At 37.5% G+C, this 15,995-nt stretch overlaps 1 protein-coding gene across 5 annotated transcripts in view; it reads left to right on the forward strand.

The window, feature by feature from the left end:
- The window catches only part of LRIG2 (leucine rich repeats and immunoglobulin like domains 2), a 78,520-nt gene that overhangs the window by 41,858 nt on the left and 20,667 nt on the right, over positions 1-15,995 (forward strand). For 3 of the 5 annotated variants that reach the window (XM_057555667.1, XM_057555678.1, XM_057555690.1), the window contains 9 exons: positions 774-848; positions 1,010-1,144; positions 8,997-9,140; positions 9,264-9,407; positions 10,222-10,365; positions 10,568-10,711; positions 14,110-14,190; positions 14,915-14,986; positions 15,125-15,193. In XM_057555667.1, the coding sequence (XP_057411650.1) occupies positions 774-848; positions 1,010-1,144; positions 8,997-9,140; positions 9,264-9,407; positions 10,222-10,365; positions 10,568-10,711; positions 14,110-14,190; positions 14,915-14,986; positions 15,125-15,193 (1,008 nt within the window). The remainder of the gene's footprint in view (positions 1-773; positions 849-1,009; positions 1,145-8,996; positions 9,141-9,263; positions 9,408-10,221; positions 10,366-10,567; positions 10,712-14,109; positions 14,191-14,914; positions 14,987-15,124; positions 15,194-15,995) is intronic. The other 2 variants (XM_057555681.1, XM_057555684.1) reach the window with 2 other exon arrangements.

Below are 15,995 nucleotides of genomic sequence, written 5' to 3' on the forward strand. Positions count from 1 at the left end.
GCATTCTCTCCTTCCCTGCCTCAAATTGGCTGCCCCTAATCTGCTGTGGACTGAATGAACAATTGACAAGCTTATTAGCTGAAAGAGTAGGTCCTGAGGAAAGGAAAATGCTCAGTGGGAAGTGCATGAGCTTTATTATTTATTACATGGACTTTGTAACTTCAGTTGGTTACTTGGAGGCCTTTTACTTCTGGCTTCTTTTCTGTATTCTAGATTGTTGAGGTTGTTCAGTGATTGAAAAACAGGTTGGTGAGATGTGATTGCATTAGATTTGCTACTAAAACAATTGAGATAATCTGTTAGGTCTGTGGTCTCAAGCAACTTTCCCTAACTTTGAGTAACAAAAAAATATGTGTGTGTGCGTGTGTATTTCAAAAATTTACTTAATTAACATATATAAATTTATTTTATTTATTATAAATAAATATATATAGAGAGATATGAATTATTCTTTCTTTGTTTAAGAAGGACTTAAATTAGCTGTCATAAAAGTAACTATTCAAAGAACCTTGCTGGGATTAAAAATATTTAATGTGCAAAATATTTCCTAACCTTTCTAATATTGGTATCAAATCATAGATCTATACCGTGAAAACATTTTTTTATTAAAATCTCTGATTTCTCAGTAGAAAATATTTAGTCTAACTCATTCTGGGTCATAGGCTTTTTTCAAATTTGGCATTTATCCTAAAGAATATGTACTAGCCAGAAACTAGAACTCGAGGTAGCATTTCCCTCACTAAATTTTTATATCTATTTTTCCCCCTACTCAGGAAAATGAATTATAATGAGCTAACTGAAATCCCATATTTTGGAGAACCAACCACTAATATTACTCTTCTCTCTTTGTAAGTAAATAAGATTTCAGGTCTTTTACTTAAATTATGCATAGTACACAGTTTTTTTGTTTTTGTTTTAGGTACCCTTGTTGTTGATCCTAATTATTTAACATTTTTGTGGTTAAGGGTGGATCACTGGCAATAGCTTCAATATAATCTTTGTTTTGTAGAGTCCATAATATAATCCCAGAAATAAATGCAGAAGCGTTCCAGTTTTACCCTGCTCTCGAGAGTTTAGATCTCAGCTCAAATATAATATCAGAAGTCAAGACATCTTCATTTCCTCGAATGCAGCTTAAATACCTGTAAGTAAAATAGAGTTTAAACTAGATTTAATTTGAAGGGCATGTTTGTTATTCATTGATATTTATCTTCCCAGATATGTCTTATTTATTGTGATTTTGATATGCTTATGTGAAACAAACCTAGGTTAGATTTTTGTTGTTTTTTTTTTTTTCTGCCCTTAAAGAGTACACTATTTTCAGAAAATATTAAGTATCCAGGGTAATTTTTTTTTTTTTTTTTTTTTTTTTTTTTTTTTTAAATTTAATCTTTTATTCTCTATTCCTCACTTCCCTCCAATTTCTGAAAGGACATTCCTCCGAAAGAGCTAAAATCACCCTGGGCAGAAGTATGAGCTTGAGAAATATAGGAGAATCAAGCTGGATAATAAAGGTGGGAGGGAAAAAGGAGGAGCAAGTCATTAAGAGAAAGCTGAGGAGATGTAGTAACAACAAGTTGAACTGTGGGTGACTCAGTTTCTGAAATGAGTTTGCAGTCTCCACCAGCAACATCAATTTCCTTTCTACCCTCTCTTAATTTCTTTTTTTTTTTTTTTTCCACACACACACACTGTATTTTATTTTTACAAGAGATAGATAGACTGACACCAAGCATTGTACATGGATGACCACAACAAAAGCAACAATGATTGCAATTACCAAACATGAAACCCACTTATACTATGTCATAACATTGACATTCAGTCCAGTAATCCTCCACTGTAACAGCTCCTTTACTTTGCAGTGAAAATTGATTTGTATATTCTTTTCCTCTGAGTCCTTGTGGGATTTTTTTTTTTTAATTCAGACAGAAAGTCACAAAAATTATACTCATCCTCATCAGTTCACTCAGTCCCATGTAATTAATTTCTTTTTTTTCATCTTGATCTTTTGTTAGCACTTTTATGAGTTCATCAGTTTTTCATTAGAGTTCTGAAAATGCTTATTCATTCAGTTCAGCAGTACAGTCAGTTACCAGAAACCTGTACTTGTCAGAGTCTTTTCCATGAATTTCTTGAAGATGAAACTCTTTTATAGGAACATATTTGCAAAATCATCAGAGTACACCCAGAACTGTCTGTAAATGACAAAAGACTTAAAAATGACCATGGTTAAAGATTTGATGAAAGTTCATAATAATGCAGTTGACAAGAAAATTAGTTATTTCTGAGATATACATTTTAAAGTAATAACTAGGATTATTACTTATAACATTATACCAGAACATATAAGATTTTTAGACGTTTCCTGTAATGTCTGAAACATTTATATTAACATATTTCCATACATATTTCCATACAAATACAAATATAAGATTTTTAGAAATTTCATGTAATGTCTGAAACATTTATATTAACATATTTCCATACATATTTCCATACAAATACAAATATAAGATTTTTAGAAATTTCATGTAATGTCTGAAACATTTATATTAACATATTTCCATACATATTTCCATACAAATACAAATATAAGATTTTTAGAAATTTCATGTACTGTCTGAAACATTTATATTAACATATTTCCATACATATTTCCATACAAATACAAATATAAGATTTTTAGAAATTTCATGTAATGTCTGAAACATTTATATTAACATATTTCCATACAAATAACCCAATGAAAGTTTAGTATTAGTTGTTTTGTTTGTTTTTTTATACTGCAGGTTCTTATTAGGCATCAGTTTTATACACATCAGTGTATACATGTCAATCCCAATCGCCCAATTCAGCACATCACCATCCCCACCTCATCGCAGTTTTCCCCCCTTGGTGTCCATATGTCCATTCTCTACATCTGTGTCTCAACTTCTGCCCTGCAAACTGGCTCATCTGTACCATTTTTCTACGTTCCACATACATGCATTAACATACGATATTTGTTTTTCTCTTTCTGACTTAGTTCACTCTGTATGACAGTCTCTAGATCCATCCACTTCTCAACAAATGACTCAATTTCGTTCCTTTTTATGGCTGAATAATATTCCATCGTATATATGTACCACAACTTCTTTATCCATTCGTCTGTTGATGGGCATTTAGGTTGCTTCCATGACCTGGCTATTGTAAATAGTGCTGCAATGAACATTCGGGTGCACGTGTCTTTTTGAATTACGGTTTTCTCTGGGTATATGCCCAGTAGTGGGATTGCTGGGTCATATGGTAATTCTATTTTTAGTTTTTTAAGGAACCTCCATATTGTTCTCCATAGTGGCTGTATCAATTTACATTCCCACCAACAGTGCAAGAGGGTTCCCTTTTCTCCACACCCTCTCCAGCATTTGTTGTTTGTAGATTTTCTGATGATGCCCATTCTAACAGGAGTGAGGTGATACCTCATTGTAGTTTTGATTTGCATTTCTCTAATAATTAGTGATGTTGAGCATCTTTTCATGTGCTTCGTGGCCGTCTGTATGTCTTCTTTGGAGAAATGTCTATTTAGGTCTTCTGCCCATTTTTGGATTGGGGTGTTTGTTTCTTTGATATTGAGCTGAATGAGCTGTTTATATATTTTGGAGATTAATCCTTTGTCCGTTGATTCATTTGCAAATATTTTCTCCCATTCTGAGGGTTGTCTTTTCGTCTTGTTTATGGTTTCCTTTGCTGTGCAAAAGCTTTGAAGTTTCATTAGGTCCCACTTGTTTATTTTTGTTTTTATTTCCATTACTCTAGGAGGTGGATCGAAAAAGATCTTGCTGTGATTTATGTCAAAGAGTGTTCTTCCTATGTTTTCCTCTAAGAGTTTTATAGTGTCCAGTCTTATATTTAGGTCTCTAATCCATTTTGAGTTTATTTTTGTGTATGGTGTTAGGGAGTATTCTAATTTCATTCTTTTACATGTGGCTGTCCAGTTTTCCCAGCACCACTTATTGAAGAGACTGTCTTTTCTCCATTGTATATCTTTGCCTCCTTTGTCATAGATTAGTTGACCATAGGTGCGTGGGTTAATCTCTGGGCTTTCTATCTTGTTCCATTGATCTATGTTTCTGTTTTTGTGCCAGTACCATATTGTCTTGATTACTGTAGCTTTGTAGTATAGTCTGAAGTCAGGGAGTCTGATTCCTCCAGCTCCATTTTTTTGCCTCAAGACTGCTTTGGCTATTCGGGGTCTTTTGTGTCTCCATACAAATTTTAAGATGATTTGTTCTAGCTCCGTAAAAAATGCCATTGGTAATTTGATAGGGATTGCATTGAATCTGTAGATTGCTTTGGGTAGTATACTCATTTTCACAATGTTGATTCTTCCAATCCAAGAACATGGTATATCTCTCCATCTGTTGGTATCATCTTTAATTTCTTTCATCAGTGTCTTATAGTTTTCTGCATACAGGTCTTTTGTCTCCCTAGGTAGGTTTATTCCTAGGTATTTTATTCTTTTTGTTGCAATGGTAAATGGGAGTGTTTCCATAATTTCTCTTTCAGATTTTTCATCATTAGTGTATAGGAATGCAAGAGATTTCTGTGCATTAATTTTGTAACCTGCAACTTTACCATATTCATTAATTAGCTCTAGCAGTTTTCTGGTGGCAGTTTTAGGATTCTCTATGTATAGTATCATGTCATCCGCAAACAGTGACAGTTTTACTTCTTCTTTTCCAATTTGTATTCCTTTTATTTCTTTTTCTTCTCTGATTGCCGTTGCTAGGACTTCCAGAACTATGTTGAATAATAGTGGTGAGAGTGGACATCCTTGTCTCGTTCCTGATCTTAGAGGAAATGCTTTCAGTTTTTCACCATTGAGAATGATGTTTGCTGTGGGTTTGTCATATATGGCCTTTATTATGTTGAGGTAGGTTCCCTCTATGCCCACTTTCTGGAGAGTTTTTATCATAAATGGGTGTTGAATTTTGTCAAAAGCTTTTTCTGCATCTATTGAGATGATCATATGGTTTTTATTCTTCAATTTGTTAATATGGTGTATCACATTGATTGATTTGCGTATATTGAAGAATCCTTGCATCCCTGGGATAAATCCCACTTGATCGTGGTGTATGATCCTTTTAATGTGTTGTTGGATTCTGTTTGCTAGTATTTTGTTGAGGATTTTTGCATCTATATTCATCAGTGATATTGGTCTGTAATTTTCTTTTTTTGTAGTGTCTTTGTCTGGTTTTGGTATCAGGGTGATGGTGGCCTCATAGAATGAGTTTGGGAGTGTTCCTTCTTCTGCAATTTTTTGGAAGAGTTTGAGAAGGATGGGTGTTAGCTCTTCTCTAAATGTTTGATAGAATTCACCTGTGAAGCCATCTGGTCCTGGACTTTTGTTTGTTGGAAGATTTTTAATCACAGTTTCAATTTCATTACTTGTGATTGGTCTGTTGATATTTTCTGTTTCTTCCTTATTCAGTCTTGGAAGTTTATACCTTTCTAAGAATTTGTCCATTTCTTCCAGGTTGTCCATTTTATTGGCATAAAGTTGCTTGTAGTAGTCTCTTAGGATGTTTTGTATTTCTGCGGTGTCTGTTGTAACTTCTCCTTTTTCGTTTCTGATTTTATTGATTTGAGTCCTCTCCCTCTTTTTCTTGATGAGTCTGGCTAATGGCTTATCAATTTTGTTTATCTTCTCAAAGAACCAACTTTTAGTTTTATTGATCTTTGCTATTGTTTTCTTTGTTTCTATTTCATTTATTTCTGCTCTGATCTTTATGATTTCTTTCCTTCTGCTAACTTTGGGTTTTGTTTGTTCTTCTTTCTCTAGTTTCTTTAGGTGTAAGGTTAGATTGTTTACTTGAGATTTTTCTTGTTTCTTTAGGTAGGCTTGTATAGCTATAAACTTCCCTCTTAGAACCGCTTTTGCTGCATCCCATAGGTTTTGGGTCGTCGTGTTTTCATTGTCATTTGTCTCTAGGTATTTTTTTATTTCCTGTTTGATTTCTTCAGTGATCTCTTGGTTATTTAGTAACATATTGTTTAGCCTCCATGTGTTTGTCTTTTTTACGTTTTTTTCCCTGTAATTCATTTCTAATCTCATAGCGTTGTGGTCAGAAAAGATGCTTGATATGATTTCAATTTTTTTAAATTTACTGAGGCTTGATTTGTGACCCAAGATGTGATCTATCCTGGAGAATGTTCCGTGCGCACTTGAGAAGAACGTGTAATCTGCCGTTTTTGGATGGAATGTCCTATATATATCAATTAAATCTATCTGGTCTATTGTGTCATTTAAAGCTTCTGTTTCCTTATTTATTTTCATTTTGGATGATCTGTCCATTGGTGTAAGTGAGGTGTTAAAGTCCCCCACTATTATTGTGTTACTGTCGATTTCCTCTTTTATAGCTGTTAGCAGTTGCCTTATGTATTGAGGTGCTCCTATGTTGGGTGCATATATATTTATAATTGTTATATCTTCTTCTTGGATTGATCCCTGGATCATTATGTAGTGTCCTTCCTTGTCTCTTGTAACATTCTTTATTTTAAAGTCTATTTTATCTGATATGAGTATAGCTACTCCAGCTTTCTTTTGATTTCCATTTGCATGGAATATCTTTTTCCATCCCCTCACTTTCAGTCTGTATGTGTCCCTAGGTCTGAAGTGGGTCTCTTGTAGACAGCATATATATGGGTCTTGTTTTTGTATCCATTCAGCCAGTCTATGTCTTTTGGTTGGGGCATTTAATCCATTCACATTTAAGGTAATTATCGATATGTATGTTCCTATGACCATTTTCTTAATTGTTTTGGGTTTGTTTTTGTAGGTCCTTTTCTTCTCTTGTGTTTCCCACTTAGAGAAGTTCCTTTAGCATTTGTTGTAGAGCTGGTTTGGTGGTGCTGAATTCTCTTAGCTTTTGCTTGTCTGTAAAGCTTTTGATTTCTCCATCGAATCTGAATGAGATCCTTGCCGGGTAGAGTAATCTTGGTTGTAGGTTCTTCCCTTTCATCACTTTAAGTATATCATGCCACTCCCTTCTGGCTTGCAGAGTTTCTGCTGAGAAATCAGCTGTTAACCTTATGGGAGTTCCCTTGTATGTTATTTGTCGTTTTTCCCTTGCTGCTTTCAGTAATTTTTCTTTGTCTTTAATTTTTGCCACTTTGATTACTATGTGTCTCGGCGTGTTTCTCCTTGGGTTTATTCTGTATGGGACTCTCTGCACTTCCTGGACTTGGGTGGCTATTTCCTTTCCCATGTTAGGGAAGTTTTCGACTATAATCTCTTCAAATATTTTCTCTGGTCCTTTCTCTCTCTCTTCTCCTTCTGGGACCCCTATAATGCGAATGTTGTTGCGTTTAATGTTGTCCCAGAGGTCTCTTAGGCTGTCTTCATTTCTTTTCATTCTTTTTTCTTTAGTCTGTTCTGCAGCAGTGAATTCCACCATTCTGTCTTCCAGGTCACTTATCCGTTCTTCTGCCTCAGTTATTCTGCTATTGATTCCTTCTAGTGTAGTTTTCATTTCAGTTATTGTATTGGTCATCTCTGTTTGTTTGTTCTTTAATTCTTCTAGGTCTTTGTTAATCATTTCTTGCATCTTCTCAATCTTTGCCTCCATTCTTATTCCGAGGTCCTGGATCATCTTCACTATCATTATTCTGAATTCTTTTTCTGGAAGGTTGCCTATCTCCACTTCATTTAGTTGTTTTTCTGGGGTTTTTTCTTGTTCCTTCATCTGGTACATAGCCCTCTGCCTTTTCATCTTCTCTGCCTTTCTGTAACTGTGGTTTTTGGACCACAGGCTGCAGGATTGTAGTTTTTCTTGCTTCTGTTGACTGCCCTCTGGTGGTTGAGGCTATCTAAGAGGCTTGATGGGAGGCTCTGGTGGTGGGTAGAGCTGACTGTTGCTGTGGCGGTCAGAGCTCAGTAAAACCTTAATCCACTTGACTGTTGATGGGTGGGGCTGGGTTCCCTCCCTGTTGGTTGTTTTGCCTGAGGCAACCCAACACTGGAGCCTACCCGTGCTCTTTGGTGGGGTTAATGGCAGACTCTGGGAGGGCTCACGCCAAGGAGAACTTCCCAGGACCTCTGCTGCCAGTGTCCTTATCCCCACGGTGAAACAGAGCCACCACTTGCCTCGGCAGGAGACCCCCCAACACCAGCAGGTACGTCTGGTTCAGTCTCCCCCAGGGTCACTGCTCCTTCCCCTGGGTCCCGATGCACACATTACTTTGTGTGTGCCCTCCAAGAGTGGGGTCTCTGTTTCCCCCAGTCCTGCCACAGTCCTGCAATCAATTCCCACTAGACTTCAAAGTCTGATTCTCTAGGAATTCCTCCTCCCGTTGCCGGACCCCCAGGTTGGGAAGCCTGACGTGGGGCTCAGAACCTTCACTCCAGTGGGTGGACTTCTGTGGTATAAGTGTTCGCCAGTCTGTGAGTCACCCACCCAGCAGTTATGGGATTTGATTTTACTCTGATTGCGCCCCTCCTACCGTCTCACTGTGGCTTCTCCTCTGTCCTTGGACATGGGGTATCCTCCTTGGTGAAGTCCAGGGTCTTCCTGTCAATGATTGTCCAGCAGCCAGTTGTGATTCTGGAGCTCTCGCAAGAGGGAGTGAGTGCACGTCCTTCTACTCCGCCATCTTGGTTCCAGGGTAATTTTTGAGATTTAATTCTGGATTGTGTTTTGCTAACAGTTATGTAAAAGGTAAATGGGAGTAGTTTGTTAAACTGTGCTTAACCTGTGTAATGGTGGTGATAATTAGTGTGAGTGCTAGTGTTTTACAGTTTACAAAGCATATTCACGCATACTGTTTCAACCCAAATGAAGTAGGTATTATCCTTATTTTGTACTTGAAGAAACAAAGCAGTTAAATGATTTGTAAAGTTGCATACGGTTGCTAAGTGGTAGAGCTGGGGCTCAGTCATAGACTTGAGGCAGCTTTACAGTGGTAGAATGTTTAGTTTCACTGAATTTTTTTTGTTGTTATCTTGTTCATTTTAGGAATTTGAGCAATAATAGGATAACCATCTTGGAGGCTGGTTGCTTCGATAATTTGTCAAGTTCCTTATTAGTGGTAAAGTTAAACAGGAACAGAATTAGCATGATTCCACCCAAGATCTTCAAGCTACCTCACCTCCAATTCTTGTGAGTAACTAAATAGATGGATTATAAGAAGATTGTTTTTTCTTATAGTGTCTGTTTCTTTTTATTATTATTAGGGCGAATCAGCAAACCAGTTTTCTGACTGTAAAACTATTTTTGTTAAAGGGAACTTAAAAGAAACAGGATTAAAATTGTGGAAGGTCTCACATTCCAAGGTCTAGACTCCTTAAGATCTTTGAAAATGCAGCGGAATGGAATTAGCAAACTCAAGGATGGAGCGTTTTTTGGCTTGGATAACATGGAAGAATTGTAAGTACTATGAACTAGAATAGGAGATTGTTAGGAAGGGAGTCTGGGGCTTTTCAGTGCCGAACAGCTAGGATAGTAGCTTTAATTATAACAAAGTACTTTAGCTCTTCCTCCCTTCTCTTATGTGAAATAAATTAAGATTTAAGCTTTGTTATCTAACTGGTATTTTTGTCATCATTCTTCCAAACATTTCATCTGAAAAGTTTATATTCCCTTAATGTTTGGCTGATGAAAATTATCAGGATTTATCCAGAACAGGTATACTATATCTCTTGGTGAGTTGATTTTATAGATATGATATTTTAGACAGTCTTACAGGCTTCTTGCACTAAATCTTAAGAAACATGTACATATTTATGAATAGAATTTGTCTGCTCACTTGGGTTGAGCAAAGGTATATGCCTCTCTGTGCAAGACTTAATGAAGATTTTTGGAATCTTCTCATTGCATGCCTTGTTGGTTTTTGTTTTTTTTTAAAGATTTAATTTTATTTATTTTTGGCTGCATTAGGTCTTTGTTGCTGCACACGGTCTTTCTCTAGTTGTGGCGAGCAGGGGCTACTCTTCGTTGTGGTGTGCAGGCTTCTCATTGCGGTGGCTTCTCTTGTTGTGGAGCACGGGCTCTAGGCATGTGGTCTTCAGTAGTTGTGGTGCACGGGCGTAGTTGCTCTGCGGCATGTGGGATCTTCCTGGACCAGGGCTCGAACCCATGTCCCCTGCATTGGCAGGTGGATTCTTAACCACTGTGCCACCACGGAAGTCCTGCATGCCTTGTTTTGAAACATATTTCCTCCTTTCTTTCTCTAATTCTGCAGAGAACTGGAGCATAATAACCTTACAGAAGTGAACAAGGGGTGGTTGTATGGCTTGCGAATGTTACAACAGCTCTACGTGAGCCAGAATGCTGTTGAAAGAATCAGCCCTGATGCATGGGAGTTCTGCCAAAGACTGTCTGAACTGTAAGTGTGGGATGGCATTTCAGTGGAAGCTGTGAGACTAGAGCAGATAGAATATGTCATTCCCATGGCCAGTAATGAGATCTAATATCCCTCTTTATTAGAAGTTTGAAAGCTCTAAATTTATCATGTAAATAGAATAAGAATATGAAAGTTGAACTAGAAGAGAGTGAATTTTTTCACCTTCCATGTTTCCTGTTTTTAGTGATTTGTCCTATAACCAGTTGACCCGCCTGGATGAATCTGCCTTTGTGGGTCTGAGCTTACTGGAGAGATTGAACTTAGGGGACAACAGAGTCACTCACATTGCTGATGGTGTATTTAGGTTTCTTTCCAATCTTCAGACACTGTAAGTATATCTGTCCTTTTTGGGGATTTTTTTTTTATTTTATTTATTTTTTAAACTCTATACTTTTATTTATTATTTATTTATTTATTTATTTATCTATGGCTGTGTTGGGTCTTCGCTTCTGTGCGAGGGCTTTCTCTAGTTGTGGCAAGCGGGGGCCACTCCTCACCGCGGTGCGCGGGCCTCTCACCGTCGCGGTCTCTCTTGTTGCGGAGCACAGGCTCCAGATGCGCAGGCTCAGTAATTGTGGCTCACGGGCCCAGCTGCTCCGCGGCACGTGGGATCTTCCCAGACCAGGGCTCGAACCCGTGTCCCCTGCATTGGCAGGCAGATTCTCAACCACTGCGCCACCAGGGAAGCCCCGGGATTTTTTTTTTTTTAACTAATTTTTTTAAAGTACTAAAGCAAAACAGCTAATCAGTGTACATATTATGTATGTTAATATTTTGCAGTTCTTCTCTCCTATGCCTTGGGACAAGACAGTCTTGCTTATCTCTATCCCTGTATGTAAATTTTATGTATCTCTAGCCATTTCAGTTTGTACTTTAATTCTGAGTTACCTAAACAACAAAGCATCTCTTATTGTGCCAGTTACTGTGGAATAAAACACAGTTGCTAGTGTCAGGAATGCACATTTTCTTACTCCTCTGACCTTGAACTGCCAGTAGTGTACCAGATCTACCACTTCTCATTCAAAAGGATGCAGGACATATAGTGGGAACAGCTCTGGCAGGAGACCTCTTCACTGTTACCAATTTGCTGCATGACTTTGGACAGAAAAAACTAACATTTATTAATGATCTGATATGTGCCAGGTGCATTCAGAGTACTGGGATATTATTGCTCTTTTCCATATTGGGAGACTGAGGTTCAGAGAGATTAAATGATTTGTTTAAAGTCATATACCTTGTAAATGTTTGGGCCAGGATTAGAACCCAGGTCTTTTTCCAGGTCTTTTTCATACTGAAGCTCATGTGCTTTTTTTAAAAAAATAAATTTATGTATTTATTTATTTATTATTTATGTATTTTTGGCTGCATTGGGTCTTCGTTGCTGCATGCGGGCTTTCTCTAGTTGCGGTGAGCGGGGGCTACTCTTTGTTGTGGTGCACGGGCTCCTCATTGCGGTGACTTCTCTTGTTGCAGAGCATGGGCTCTAGGCGTGTGGGCTTCAGTAGTTGTGGCACGTGGGCTCAGTAGTTGTGGCACGTGGGCTCAGTAGTTGTGGTGCACGGGCTTAGTTGCTCTACAGCATGTGGGATCTTCCCAGGCCAGGGCTCGAACCCGTGTCCCCTGCATTGGCAGGCGGATGCTTAACCACTGCACCACCAGGGAAGTCCCTCATGTGCTTTTCATTTTACTGTCAGACGAACAAAATCACTTAGCGTTTCCTGGTTTTTTTTTTTTTTTTTAATGTCCAGTGAAGGATGGATATAGGATTAGGTGGTTGCAAAAGACAGTTTCAACTCTAAACTTCTGCTGTTCTGTAAGTTGAATGTTTTACCCTGATCATGGAATATAATTGAATGAAGAGGTATTTTAATGAAATATAGTAATCTCAAACATAGAGCAGAATAAGAGAAAAAGAGTAATTAATAGAATTTGTAGATTCTCAAGGTTCCTGAATAGGGGACTTTTTGGTCATCAGGTTTAGTTGATAAATGGTCTCAGAAAAGAGGCAGGTTCCCAACTTTGGGACCTAACCATAAGTGACAAAGAAAGCATGATAATTTTGTGAAGGTGTCTATGCGTGCACAAGTGTGTGTTTGATGTTTTTTTCTTTTTTTTTAACTTAATGAAGTAGTCCTCCTTTAGATTTGACCTTGAAAAAGTAAAAGTGATTTCCTTTTTTTAAAAAAATTTTCTCTTTTCTACGTTATCAGAGGTTAAATTAGATCAGTGCAAACTCAGGAATTTATATTAGATGCAGCTGTAGTCTTTTGGCAGTGCATGGGATGGCAGACAGGTTCTTTTATGACGCCACTGATTATTACTTTTAGTATTAAAGTTTAGGAAAGTAATTGCAGACGTAAATGATTATCTAATGCTACAAAGATAGTTAAGGCAGAATTAGGAACAGATCTGAGATATTCCGGCTTTAGACCATTGCTCTTGCCAGAGTAGATATACTTCTTACTCACTTTGGTGAGTGAGTTCTATTTATGCTGTTCTGTGGAGGAGAGGGAAAAGTCCTGCAGAGTTGAGCCATCAGTTGTTCAGTGTTTATTCTTTAGTAAAATAAAATGATCTTGGGGCTTCCCTGGTGGCGCAGTGGTTGAGAATCTGCCTGCTAATGCAGGGGACACGGGTTCGAGCCCTGGTCTGGGAGGATCCCACATGCCACGGAGCAGCTGGGCCCGTGAGCCACAATTGCTGAGCCTGCGCGTCTGGAGCCTGTGCCCCGCGACGGGAGGGGCCGCGATAGAGAAAGGCCCGCGCACCGCGATGAAGAGCGGTCCCTGCACCGCGATGAAGAGTGGCCCCCGCTTGCCGCAACTGGAGAAAGCCCTCGCACGAACCGAAGACCCAACACAGCCAAAAATAAATAAATAAATAAATAAATAAATAAATAAATAAATAAGAAAATCCTTTAAAAAAAAAAAAATGATCTTTCTTAGCTTTCACTTCAGGTAAAGACATAGCTAAATGGGAAGAGTGATCTCCTATCTCCTTACTGTTATTCACATAACTTTACATATGTCTTATAAAGCAAAAAACTTTGTGCTTTATTGTGAGATGACTTAAGGAAGCAAAAGTGATTAAATATCTTTAACTGGTATTTCTTCCATGATGACATGGTGTGGTGCAATTGCATTTCGTCTGAGAATGGAACAGTGGATTTTAAAAGATCCATACTTTTCCTTTTAAAGAAAACAGAGTGATCACTCTAGCACATGGGTATATCATTCTTACTTCCCAAGGGGCATGTTTAATTGCTGTTGAGCTGTGAAGCTCTGTATTGACATTACTTTTTGTCAGCCATTTTAGATTTAAGGGCTCAGGGGAAGGCTTGGATCACCCCAAAATCCCATTAGTCTGAAATCAGATTTGTAAGCCATACCCCCTGCATCTTGAAATCCTCCTGCTCTTTGTAGGGCCCTGACTATAATTTTTAATATGCTAACACAATTACGGGCTATTAGCTAGGAAGATTAATACTCTTAACAGGTTGCTTAATTTATTTATCAAGGTCGGCTTAATTCTTAGCTTACGAGAATTAGCCCTTACATGCTTATCTCAGGTATTCTTTAAAAAGAAGAGTTGAGTGTTTATCATAAATAGCTTAACCTTTACTCTAAGGATCAAAATTAAAATTAGCATTGTTATGTCAGGATGATGCCTGATGGTGTAATGGTCATGTTGACTAACATAACCTGTCTATCCCTGACATTCTCGTAGAAACTTAAGAAACAATGAAATTTCATGGGCCATAGAAGATGCTAGTGAAGCCTTTGCTGGACTCACAAGTCTCACTAAATTGTATGTACTTATGATATTTATGTATGTCTATGAAGGTATATTTTAAAGAACCAATTGTAAATGTGATTGGATTGTGTCTATTTGCTGTGGCTAGAAAGTCTGAGCCTTCTGGTTCACCCACTAAAGGAAGAAGCTTTGTTGTTTATTAAGGTTTTTGTTTTTTGGTTTGTTTTTCATTTTGTTTTTTTGTGGTGGGGCACTTTCTGAAAGAACATTCTTAATGCCACTTAAAGAGAAGTTATTTATGGAACTAGAATTTTGATTTAAGTAAAAGAAATGCACTGAAACCAGAATTGAGCCATGATCTGTTTAATCATGTGAGATTTACGGGTAATTTAGCAAGAGAGGATTCTCTCAAGTAAGGGTTTAGGTCTTCTCCCATAAGAATGTTTCCCAGGCTTCACACATGTCTGAGTTTCTTTGACCGGATGATCTTTTGCTGAGAAGGGAGAAACTGGGAATGTAATCCAGTTTATTATATGAAAACTACAGGTGTATCTGTGGTCAGGATGGTTGTTTACAACCATCCTGATACCTCACTGAGCGCTGACATCTTAATAGACACATTTATTCTATGCTTCACACTGGTTAATAATAAAGGTTCACGACTTTCTTAAAAATGCATGTTAAGCTTATTTTCACTCGTTATAGGTAAATGTTTATTTTAATGAATTTAATTTTGTTTAGTGGAGAGCTTTATTAGAAAGGTCTGTTTGTATTTCAGAATCTTACAAGGAAATCAGATTAAGTCAATTACAAAGAAAGCATTCATTGGTCTTGAATCCCTTGAGCATCTGTAAGTATTTTTCAGCCACTTTGCTCAGTATATAAATAATCTTTGCTCTTAGCAGAGGTTTTCATGACCATTTAAAGTGTTTATATAACTTAATTGTAGAAACGGTGACTGGTAATGTTTCATTTCTCTTCATTTCAGAGATTTGAACAACAATGCTATAATGTCTATCCAAGAAAATGCTTTTTCCCAGACTCGCTTGAAAGAACTGTACGTAACTTAAGTCTTTTTTTGTCACTAATTAGATCATTATCCACGCTTGTGCTTAAAGTGTGATGAATGTGACCCAGATGTTTCCCAAAGCGCACAATTCAGGCAGGAAAAAAGAAAGTGTTAACGTTCAGTTATTTTAGTGGCTGGAGGTAATTTAAAAATAACTCAACATTGAAAAGTCCAGAGTGTGTGGCTCCAGGACCTTCTGTTTTTTTCCTGTGTTGCTGATGCACATAGTTAAAGAGACCTTAGCAACGCTGCTTATGCTTTATGTTTACCCTCCTGTTCCTTTTGTATTCCCCTCTTCCTTTTTGGACTGTTGGAGACATGTGTTCTCTTGGGGTGAGTTACAATTAAGGTATTATGTAATTTTTTGGAGGTGACCTAGCACTTTCAGTATAATGGTCACAGAGGATGTCTCTAATCTGTTCAAACTACTAACATGTTCCCAAACTGTCGAATAGTTATGATAGAAAAATACATATCATTTTAACGTTTTTTCATTCATGATTTTTAAAAAATTGTTCTTATTTCCCAGGGGGGATTTCCCAGGGGTGGGGTGGTTAGTTGGGCGTTGCTCTTAATTTTAAACTGGTGATTCAGATATTGAGCCACTGGTAAGAATCAACGGGCTCTATCAACTTATCTTGCCTTGCCTGAAGGCTACTCAAAGGGAGGTCTGTGGACCAGAGCTGATTCATGACGAGAGAAGGATAGAAGTTCAGAACAAGCTTTTTAGAAACTTATAGAACAATTTGACCTTACTGTGACACTTCTGTTGAATTTTATAAAAGTATTG

Source organism: Balaenoptera acutorostrata, chromosome 1 (genome assembly GCF_949987535.1).
Source record: "Balaenoptera acutorostrata chromosome 1, mBalAcu1.1, whole genome shotgun sequence".
In the NCBI taxonomy this organism is placed as follows: Eukaryota; Metazoa; Chordata; class Mammalia; order Artiodactyla; family Balaenopteridae; genus Balaenoptera; species Balaenoptera acutorostrata.